General features: G+C 36.3%; 1 protein-coding gene across 2 annotated transcripts in view; it reads right to left on the reverse strand.

Annotated features, from left to right (window-relative positions):
• Positions 1-12253, reverse strand: part of ITPR2 (inositol 1,4,5-trisphosphate receptor type 2) — a 487005-nt gene that overhangs the window by 228215 nt on the left and 246537 nt on the right. For both annotated transcript variants that reach the window (XM_042991994.1, XM_042991993.1), the window contains exon 35: positions 3655-3845. In XM_042991994.1, coding sequence (XP_042847928.1) covers positions 3655-3845 — 191 coding nt within the window. The remainder of the gene's footprint in view (positions 1-3654; positions 3846-12253) is intronic.

Genomic DNA, 12253 nt, shown 5'->3' on the forward strand with positions numbered 1-12253 from the left:
TATGATGTGAATTCTGTCTTCATCGTTTATTTTGATCATGGGCCAATATGTAATCTCTCTAACTTGTTATTCCCCCATATTAAAAGTCGAGATAATTATACTCCCAATCACATGGGTTTGCCGGGAGAATTAAAGGTAAGTATGTAGAACCTCCTCTAACACATACTGGCCTCTTTTTATTCCTTGATACATGTTTGTAATCATTACTGTGGAGTACCAGTTAGCTGCAATCATCGCCCTATTAATAAACCCAGTGCTTATTTTGCTGTCCTCATCTTACCCAACCACTGCTAAGCATTTTACACACTTGCTTCTACTCTGTCAACCACTTTCTGCTCTTGGCTTCTGTGACATCATACTTTCTCTATTTTCCACCGCCAACTCCCAGTAGCTCCTGGTCGTTTCTTATGAGGGATCTCATCCAAGTCCATGGTTTTAATATCCTATATGTGCTTGAACATCCCACATTTATATTTCCTGCATGGACATCTTGCCAAGATGTCCACTCTGGACTCCTATTCAACTGCCTGTTTGACAAACCCACGTGGACATGTAAACAGGTATCTCGCACTTAAAATCCCCCCAAAAGAATTCCTGATTATAATTCTCCCATTCCTATCTTAGCAAATGATTCAATCATATCATATCCTCTATTCTTTCCAACACCCCACAACTCATCCACCCATCTACCAAGTCCTGCTGGCCTTACAACCAAACATATCCAAAATTCATCTACCTCTCTTCACTACTATCACTATCCACTTAAGCCGCACTGCCACCATCCTTTGCCTGAATTAATGCAAGAGACTCACTGCTTCCATGTCTGGACCCTATAATCTATTTATCTCTCAAAATCCAGTAAGTAAATCATGTCATGCTTATCCTCTACTGAAAAATCTCCAATGATTTGCCATCTCACTTAGAATAAAATCAAAATGCCTTACCAAGCAAGTCTCTACATGACTGAGTTCCTAATTTCATAATCCTCTCTTCCTTTGCTCACTAAACTTCCACCCCAATGGGCTTCTCTTGGTTCCTCAAAACTGCCAAATTCATTCCGGTCTAAATACGTTTGAATTTACTATTTTCTCCCAATAAAAATCTCTGTCCTCAAATCTTTGAATAGATTATTCCTCTTCATTAATTCGAATCTCAATTCAAATGTCACCTCAACAGAGTAGAGTTCCCTGCTAAAAGATCTTTCTCCCAGTATTTCTTCACCATGTTGTTACCATGCTTTATTTTATTCATAGCATTTTTTTAATGTTTGTTTATTTATTTTGAGAGAGAGAGAGAGAGAGAGAGCGCACGTGTGCGCACACACGAGTGGTGGAGGGGCAGAGAGAGAGGGAGAGGAAGAATCCCAAGCAGGCTCCTTGTTGTCAGTGCAGAGCCCAACGTGGGGCTCTATCTCATGAACCTTGAGATCATGCCCTGAGCCGAGATCAAGAGTCAGATGCTGAGCTGACAGAGGCACCCAGGTGCCCCTCATAGTTTTAATTACCTAACATTAAAGCATCCATCTAATGGGTGAGGATAGACCTTCCATGAGAGCACAGAGCCCACAGCTCTATCTCCAGCACACAGTAGCTGGTATCGTTTTCACCAAAGACATATTTATTTAATGAATGCCAGTGAGTGTTCCAAAAGAAGTCCAAGGAACTCCTTCTCTATGCTGTTCTACTCATTTGGCTCTCACGAACCTGACTCCTCTCCTTTTTGACCCTGCCATTTGTCTCTCTTACTTGGCCATTCTGCCACCCTGGCCTCTTACAAGATGTTCTTTGTTTTTCCTATCACTATATTCTCTCTTTTAGCAACACCATCTGCTGTCCTTGCTCCAACTAATATCTCCAAATATAGACTTAATTTCCCATACATTTCACAGTCTGTTAATGTGATTCAGCATATTATCAATGAACATGGCCAACCTCCTTTTACTGCATTCTTTCCTTCCCTGCTACAATAAAAAGTCTTAATAATATCACCCGGTTTCCAAACAGCAGTGCCTCTTATATGTCTCTCACTGTCTCTCTCTTATCTCCATCTAGGAGCCACCAGGTCTGTTGACCCTGCTTTCATTATTGGATGCAAGGCCTTTTTCTTCATTTCATTCATACCGCCACCTGGCTGAGATATCTAGTGATTCTTAACTAATCTGTCCTCTTCTAGTCTCTTCCTGATAATTCTTTCCTGAAAACTAGTAACTGTTTAATCACTTATAATGACATTTCCACCAAATTTTTAATGACTCATAGCCTTCAAGCTTTTCATACTGAGTCTAACTTGTCTTTTTAATCACATATAACACTCAGCTATTAAAACTCTGGACCTCTACCAATTATTCTACATGTGACCTCTTGCAATATTTATTCCAGTTCATGTCTTGACTATTCTCCAAGCCAAACAATTTCCTTAAACCATACCCTAATTGACTCCATGAAATCGTCTACAATTATGTGGGCGGGAAGATTTCTGTTATGGGTTGAATTGTGTCTCCCTAACAAAACTCATATGTTGAAGTACTTCAGAATGTGACCATTATTGTATATAGGGCCTTTAAAGAGGTAATTAAGGTAAAATGAATTCATATGGGCAGGCTTTAATCCAATATGACTGATGTCCTTACAACAAGAAGCGATTAGGATACAGACATGTATGCGCACAGAAGAATGACCACAGGAAGACACAGTGACCAGGTGGCCACCCGGTCAAGGAGAGGGGATTCAGAAGGAAAGAAACCTTGAACTTGGGCCAACACCTTGAACTTGGGCTTCTAGCTCCAGAACTATCATAAAATAAATTTCTGTTGCTTAAACCACCCAGTCTGTGGTATTTTGTGATGGCAGCCTGAGTAAATGAATGTAATGTCTCTCTTTACTTGATGTCCCCAGAATGTCCAGGCCAAACACAGGATTGGGATACCATGTAAAAATTTGGGACTAAAGGTGGTTATATCATTTTCACCAATAGGACTAGAAGAGAATACTAAGAGATAAACTGAAACAAGGTTATGAATATTTAATTTATTACATGAGAATTTATGGTAACTTATTTCTCCAAATCTTATTATCATGGTATTGTTTTGATATTACAACTCATTACTATACTATCAAATACATTAAGTAATACATACTCACTAAAAATAACTAAACAACATTTACATAGAAGCTATGTTTTTAAAAAGAATAGTATTGGGTGCCTGAGTGACTCAGTTGGTTAAGTGTCCGACTTCAGCTCAGGTCATGATCTCGCGGTTTGTGAGTTGAAACCCCCGTGTCAGGCTCTGTGCTGACAGCTCAAAGCCTGGAGCCTGCTTTGGATTCTGTGTCTCCCCTCCCATGCTCATGCTCTGTCTCTCTTTCTCTCTCAAAAACAAATAAAGATACCCCCAAAACCAAAGCACACTGTATACACTGTGTATTAGCCAACTTGACAACAAATTATATTAATAAATAAATAAATAAATAAATAAATAAATAAATAAACAAACATTAATAAAAATTGAAAAGAGTAGTATTGGTAGGGAATTGTAAAGTAAAGCCTGGTCCCCAATTAGAATTTGACATTTCTAACCATATTTTATTTGTGTTACTACATATATTAAAAATTATAATTTAGAAAATAGTAAGCCATTGCATGCTATTATTGTACCTGTAACTTTTCAATGATGTTTCTATAATCCCAAGCAGGCCCTCCAAGAGCTTCCTTAAAACGTGGTCCAGAGCGAGCAGATAGTCTCCAACCCATAGCTGCTCTCTGCACCATATTAGAATGGCTCTTCAGGAAAAGAGTATTCACTTGGCTGTCCAAATCCACTGGAATGGCAATCCCGCGATTCTTTGCTGAAAAAGAAAGGTTTAAAATATTTTTCTCTTAATCTGACTAAAGCTTCTTACACATTACTAAAATGGTCTTATAAGCATAGAATAAAAAAGAAAAAAAATATAAGTTCTATGATGTAATGAACAGTATGGTGACTATAGTTAACAATACTGTATCATATATTTGAAATTTGTTAAAGAGAATAAATATTAAAAGGTCTCATACAAGAAAAACATTCTAACTACCTAAGGTGATGAATGTTAACTAAATTTATTGTGGTAATCATTTTGCAATATATTCATATATTAAGTCATTATGTTGTATACTCTAAACCAATATAATATGTCAATTATATTTAAGTAAAACTAGGAAAAAAAGAAAAAAATCAAATCTTTAAACTCTGCCATTGAATTCTTTTCTATAAGTACAAAAGCATTTAACCTGAAAGTATTTCAATTCTTATGACCAATTATTAAACTGGGCTCATTAAACATTCAAGAACTTGTTTGATTTCTTGATGATTAATGTTTGAAATGAACTTCATAGAGCATCAATATAGAAAAACAGTGTATAACAACCATGAAAATTTGTACTTTCCCAACTGCCGAGGAAAATATGAAAGGAGACACAAAACACATGATAAAATCCTGCCAGTCCGCTCATTAGTACAACTGATGTGCATGTGTGTATGCACACACATGAGCACTCATGCAGAATTCCAGCTAGTGAAACGTCTTAAGAAAAAAATAAAAACTTGAAGAGTACTTAAAAATTTGCATTTGAAGAGGGCACACGGTACATGTCCTTCTTCCCAAAATTTACTGAAATGTGTATTTCATCAGACTTACGTCACAGTACTAAAAAATGAGAATACTTGCCATAAGGAAAACAGAAATGTTGAGGCATTTTTACAAGCAGAATGAGGATATGACTGGTCCCTCAGAAAAGGAGAGAATATACACCGCTCTACAAGAGCTAAGAGTTAGAACAGGTCTTCCTCAGAATATAGTGAACGAACACCAAGAGTGGTAATGGGGTACAGGGGAGTCATCAGGGCAACTCGTTAAAGCATAGCATGTGAACCGCTGGGAAGCCAAGGCCCTCCTCCCTCTCACTAGCATAAGCAGAGAAGTTAGCAGCAGCAAGTTTTATCCAGAGGATAAAGTTAGGGAACTGCAGAAATGTTTTCTCATGAAAGTGAAATACCTGTCTGGAGAGAATGCCAAATGAAGGTGTCGGGACTTGACAGAGAAGCAGAACAGGGCTTGAAGTAACTCCAAAGATCCTCATCAAATATGGAGTCGAATAGGGAAGAGAGAAGAGGCAGCTCCAGCAAAAAGAGAAAATATACAAAAGACTCTAACCCCTGAGCAAAGCTCTCCTATTTTAACACTTGTCAGTATTCTCAGCTGGTCTTCTGCTTCACACACACACACACACACACACACACTCCAAAGGAAAGCTTGAATCATTTATTCAGCCCCTCACTTAGAACTCTGGGTCAGACCTGTCATTTACACAGGAAATGCTAGTAGAGAAACCCCTCAAAACTGAAGTGGAGCCCATGTAGTCATTAAAGACCTTTATAACCATGAACACACCACCAAGAATCACAGGGAAAACTATCATCATTAAGAATAACTGGCCCCATGGGGTGTCTGGGTGGCTCAGTTGGTTAAATATCTGACTCTTGGTTTTGGCTCAGGTCATGATCTCATGGTTTGTGAGTTCGAGCCCCATATAGGCTCCATGCTGACAGTGCAGAGCCTGCTTGACATTCTCTCTTTCCCTCTCTCTGTCTCTCTCTCAAAAATAAATAAATAAACTTAAAAAAAAAAAAGAATAACTGGCCCCAGTAAAAAACAGAAATGATTCAAAGAAGTACAAAAAATATTTAAATAATTCTAATTATCATCCTCGGAAAATGTGAGCATTAGCAAATTAGCAAATCAGAAAAATAAAGAAATCTTGGAAATGAAAATATAGTTGCACATATAAAGATTTCAAACTGGCTGAAAAAGAAAAGAATAAGAATAAATACCAAGTTCATAATCTGGGAATGTCAAAGAATCTTCTAGAACATAAAGCATAAAAGATGAAAAGGGAGAATAAAACAGAGAGAATATGAAACAGAAAGAGTCATCCAGGAAGTCAAATATCTAAAATGTATAAGTTTCATCAAAAAACGTAAGAGACAAAGGAAGGGAAAAAATTATTAAGAAAATAATAAATGACAATTTACCTGATCTGAAGAAAGACCTATGTCTTCAGACTGAAAGGGCCCACTGTGTGTTAAAAGGATTAAATAAGCAAGCATATTGACCATATTCTGATAAAAACTGACAATGCTATCGTGGGTTGAATTGTGCCTCCCAAGAATATTCAAGTCTAAATCATAGGTACCTGTAAATGTGATTTTATTTGGAAATAGGGTCTTTGCAAATGTAATCAAGTTAAGATAAAGTAATACTAAATTAGGGTGGGCCCTTATCCAATACAACTGGTGTCCTTATAAGAAAGGGGTAAGGGAAACACACACACACACACACACACACAGAGAGAGAGAGAGAGAGAGAGAGAGAGAGAGAGAGAGAAGAACGCCACGTGAAAATGAAAGCAGAGACTGGACGTACACAGCTTCAACTCAAGGAATGCCAAGGACTGCCAAGGAACACTGGAAGCTAAGAGAAAGGTATGAAGTCTCAGAGAGTATGGTGCCACTCACATCTTGATTAGACTTTCCACCTCCAAAACTGTGAAATAGTACATTTCTATTATTGTAAGCCACCTAGTTCTGGAAATTTGTTATGGTGGCCCTATGAAAGTAATATAAATGCCAATAGCCAAGAGAAAATGGCAAGAACTCCTAGGGGAAAAAAAATAGGATTCCTACAGAAAAAAATACTGGCACCAAACTTCTCACCATCAATATTGAAGGCTAGAATCAGTAGTATTATACCTTTAAGAGCTAATGGACAACAAACTTTGAAACTAGGAGTTTACACCCATCTAAACTGAAAATCAAAAGTGATACTCAAATAAAAACATTTCAGAACATGTCTCAGAAAATTTTCTCAAAACCAGCTATGAAAATCACTAAGAAAAAAGAGAGACAGGAATCCAAGAAAATGTCAGTGTGAATATGAGAAATCATGGCAACTGAGTATGAACCTGAAGAAGAGAATAAAGCAAGACACAAATGAAAGAAGATCCATTAGACATTAATGGCTGGAAAATTTCCTTCCAGTTGGAAAAGTTTCAATATCATTACATGACATCCTTGTCTCTAATGGTTACAGAGTGAAAAATATTTACATCTCATAATATTGTAAAGTCTGATCACTGATTTTTAAATTTTATCACCCTATAAAATATTTCATTATATTTCCAAATAGAATACAAATTCCATAAATCATAACGATGTAAAAGCAATAATCTACTTAACAATAGTTAGAACATAGAGTGGGAGAGAAGAAATAAAAACAAAGTCAACATGTTAAGTTCCTCATTTTTCAGCGTGGAGATATGGACATTATTTACAGCTGTTAAATCAAGATACAGAGATGTAAGGATATTATTTAAAGTTACTGTGATTGGGGCACCTGGGTTGCTCAGTCAGTTGAGCATCCAACTTGGGCTCAGGTCATAATCTCACAGTTCATGGGTTCGAGCCCCACATCAGGCCCTGTGCCAATAGCTCAAAGCCTGGAGTCTGCTTTAGTTTCTTTGTCTCCCTCTCTCTGCCCCTCCCCCACTTGTTCTCTCTCTCTCTTTCTCTCTCTCTCTCTCAAAAAAAAAAAAAAAAAAAGAATAAACTTTTAGAAAATTTAAAAAAAATACTGTGATAGTCCCTGGAAGACTTTTTTAAATGAATGGAAGTAGGAAAGAAAGAATAAAGAGAGACAGAGAGAATACAGCTTCCTTCATATAATGGAAGCAGCAATAATACTAGTTATGCTGGTGAAAATTCTCTGAAGCTGAGAGATACTTTGAAACTTCTTTGAAAACAGGTAATTTTAGCTACCAATATAAAAAGTTACTGATTTAAACAAGAGCTCTAGCTGAAGTTTAAGGAAATAATAAAGCTCTAAGGCAACCCTAAACAATTAATTGTACCACTGCCTAGATTTCCCTAGTGAATGTTTTCCCGATATTCATTATAAACGTCCTTTTTTCCAAAGCATACAATGTCGCTGTCTATGTCCATCACACACAGCAGAGCAACCTCACTCCTGTTCCATCTGAAGGACAGACGGCCTCGACACCGCCAAGCTGCACATATTTGTGTAAATACTCAGTCCTGCGCCACGATCAAGCCCTGGCGAGACTTTCTTCCTTTTCTGGCTCCTTAACAAATAAGCTGGACTTGCTTTAAACATCCGAAAGTCAAACAGAAGACAATACTGTTCTATGTTCTTTTCTAAGCAACAAAAAAATAAAAATTGATAAACTTCAATGTTCCTCAAAATATATCATAGCCAAGTTTACACTAACATTTAAAAAAAAAAATAGAGGAGGGGATTGGGATGTATCTCCCCTTTAGGAATCAGGTACATTAGGTACAACTGACCATCAAGGAAGTGCTGTTGCTGTGAATAGAATGTACACAAAGAAGTATTCAATGAATATTTTTCTTTTTTAAAAATATTTATTTATTTATTTATTTTTGGGAGAGAGAAAGAGAGAGAGCGCGCACAAGCCAGGGAGGAGCAGAGAGGGAGACACAGAATCCGAAGCAGGCTCCAGGCTCTGAGCTGTCAGCACAGAGCCCCATGCGTGGCTTGAACTCATGAACTGCTAGATGAGGAGGACCTGAGCTAAAGTCGGACGCTCAACCTTACTGAGCCACCCAGGTGCCCCTCAATGAATTATTTTTCTAATGACACCAGTGGAGATGCAGTCCAATGACAGCACTTCTATTCATCTCAGCAGGGCAGGCTTCTAATTAGCCATCTCAGGGGAATCTCACCCATCCCAGATGTTGCGGCCACTATTCCACCACGACCAACAGCATGGACACACCAGCTTCAGGAGAATTCACTGGCCCAGACTTTGCCGATAGGGGTTTTTGTTTGCTTGCTTTCCTCAAATTGTACTACTTTCATTGGTATTTTTCTAGTCTCCTAACTTAGCACAAATTGTACATTATAGATTAACTGAGTAAAATACACTACTCTGTCATGCCTAAGGTTAACTCTAGCCGAGGGCTAGATCACAATTTTTAAGTAATAAAAGAAAATTAACTATGCAATTGGGGAAAAGAGAATTTGAATTAAAATAAGTCAGCTGTGGAGATAATGATAAAAATTTTTCAAGCAATTATAAAAATATGAATCCTTTTAAAGATATGGCCTGAAATAGATTCTCTACACTGTCAAAATATTATAAATAGTAATTCAAAAGCAAAGCTGACAATGCTAATTAGCTTTCCATATATTATTTAAAAATTAAAGCAGAAAAGAAAATTGTGACTAGAAAAAGAAAAGGCTTACAAAAACCTAAAAGCTAGAATGCAACCAAAAAAATAATCCAAATTTATCTTACTTTTATTAAATTAGGGAAATTATGGTATGAAGAGTACAGTATATCGACATGTGAACTAGGCTGTATTTTGGATTACTGGCTGTTCACTGCCCCCCCCCCTCTCATTAAGGGAGAACTAATGAATTTACTACAGTCAGTCACTCTTCTGGCCTATAGCATTAACTCCAACTGTGTGCTTTAATGCAATGAGTCACGTTAAAGTTTAAAACATTTAAAAAAGAAATCCTCCTATTTCTCTTCTGAATTAGAATGCAATTGGGATCATACCTTGTTAATGATATTTTGTCAGAGAGTAAGTATATGGAGTTCTTAAAAAAACTAATGGTAGAAAGGATGGGTTGTTATTAATACATTTATCTTTTGTAGAGCTCTGCCTAGCAATAGCTAGTTCTCTAAAATGAGCTATCTTGACTCACAGGTATTTTGATGATTCGGCTAACCTACTAATTAGGCTTATAAATTCTGAAAATTCTCTGGATATGACTAGTCTTTGCAGTGATCTTAAGATATAATCGAAATCTACTTCTAATTATTATTCATTAAATATTGCCTATTGTGTGAAAATTTTTAATTAGACAACATCACTGATGGTGTCTGCCAGAACAAAATCTCTGAGAACACACATATTGCAGTGATGGGTGCCGTGGAAAAAAATGCTTAGAGAGATAAACTGACAGTTGGGGGAAAGAAAGGCAACAGAAAGAATCAGCACTAATTAGAACACTTGGTTGGTTGTCTAGCCTGACTGTGTGGGCCCACAAGAACCACAACAGTTGGCCCACAAAGAAGGTGTGATGGGGTGGGCAGTGTGGTGTCTTTTCTGTATCATGTCATAATATCCAGGGTAAGTCTCTATTGAAGCACGAGTGCTGTTAAATGTGAAGAACATTAAAGATACAAAATGCATCTTTCCTGTTTGGCAGTCAACATACACTCAATTAATGCCCAAATTGAATAATTTTATAGTTTTATGGGTTATGCAATAACTACTATTGGCACACCTGACTGATCATCTGGAAAAAATAAAGTTGACTCCATACCTTCTACCTTATAACATAATATATTCCAGACAGCTTGAAATTGTAAACAGCCACACCAAGAACACAAACAGACAGACAGAAAAACCAAAATCATGAAAATTCTCAATGGGAATTAAAAACAAAAACAAAACTCAGTCTGATCAAGGCCATTCTGAAGATGAAAGAAAACCTAAAAAGCCTGAAAGAAACTAAATTTCTGCATGCCAAAAAAATAAAACAAAATAAAAATTCAAATGACAAATGAAAAACTTTTTAAAAATGTTACTTATAGGCAAAGAACATATTTTCTTAATAAATTAATGATTGAGAAAGTATTAAGGTTAAAAAAACAAAACCTTTAGGGAAAGTGGGCAAAACACAAGTAAATCCACAGAAAAGGAAATATCAAGGACTCCATCATACGGACAGATTTTTTTCTTCATTCATAAAAAGAGAAACACATATATAACAATACTGTTATTTAGAATGATATCTTCTATAACAATATTTGTAATTATCTATAATGACATGTTAAAATTGGCAAAGATCTAAGAATTTGGCAACAACATGCTATCGAGGAGGAAGATGCTCTCCTACATCACTGGTGATATGTAAATTAAACAATCTCTTCAGAGGACAGTGTCTGTCAAAATTAAAATACCCAGAAAAAACTGAAGATTCCCTGAAGGGGAGGTGGGTAGGGGGATGGGCTAAATAGGTGATGGGCTAGGAGGGCACATGTGATGAGCACAGGTGTTGTATGGAAGTGATGAGTCAGTAAATTCTACACCTGAAACTAATATTACACTGTATGTTAACTAACTGGATTTAAATAAAAACATGAAACTAACTAAATAAATGAATAAAAAATAAATAACCCAGAAATCCTACTCCTAGGTATTTACCTTATTCTTCCTCATAGGCAAAATAATTTGAAACAAAATAAATATCCAGCAATGGGGTTAAATAAATTAGAATATAGGCCCATAATAAGATCTTATGCAGCCAATGACAAGAGTAGGATATTCATTCATTTACGTATATTCATCCATTTATTTTATTCATGTAATAAATATTCACTGAGTACCTACAGAGGCTCCAGGCACTATCTATCTCAGGCTCTAAAATTTTGTAACAGATAGGATACTTAGCACTGCTAGTTAAGATACTTATTCTGCTTTGTGATCTCTGTACATGTTGTTTACTCCCAATGTACTAGAAATTCATTGAGGACAGGAAATACAGTTTGACAGATTGTTTTTCCAAACAACTAAAATAATAACATTGCAGATAACGAACAGTCATTATAAATCCAATGAACCAATGAATATGTGAAAAATTTATAAGATTTTGTCCCATCTTGTAACTTATTCAGATTTAATTTTTCAAAAGTAATAATGACAGTTTGAAAAATCAGAATTACAGGAGTGCATTATGTCAAACTCATCACACAGTCAACTACAACACCATAGGTAGATTAAAATGGATTTGTTTGTTTAATAGAGACTGAATTTCTCTTCTCAAAGAGTTACTATTTTCTACATTTCAAATTTTTGGGGCAAAATTGGCTTGAAGATTGATGTTCATTATTCAAACCATTTGTAGAAGATATTTTACAGAATTTCCATTTGGAAAAAAGATTCTGTTGCCAACAAAGTACCCAACATTAATCCCCCCCAAATCATTTGAAGATTATGAAACACATGGAACAAAATTCTTTTTTAAGTGAAATAATATGGAAGTAATTTTTGGATGCTTTTTCTCAAAGTACTTCTAACATGTGCTATTGTGTCTTATGTAAAAGAGTAAACTGAGGAACAGGCACTGACCAAGCGCATTTAAAACTGTACATGGCCTTAGGGCGC

This window comes from Panthera tigris, chromosome B4 (genome assembly GCF_018350195.1).
Source record: "Panthera tigris isolate Pti1 chromosome B4, P.tigris_Pti1_mat1.1, whole genome shotgun sequence".
Lineage (NCBI taxonomy): Eukaryota > Metazoa > Chordata > Mammalia > Carnivora > Felidae > Panthera > Panthera tigris.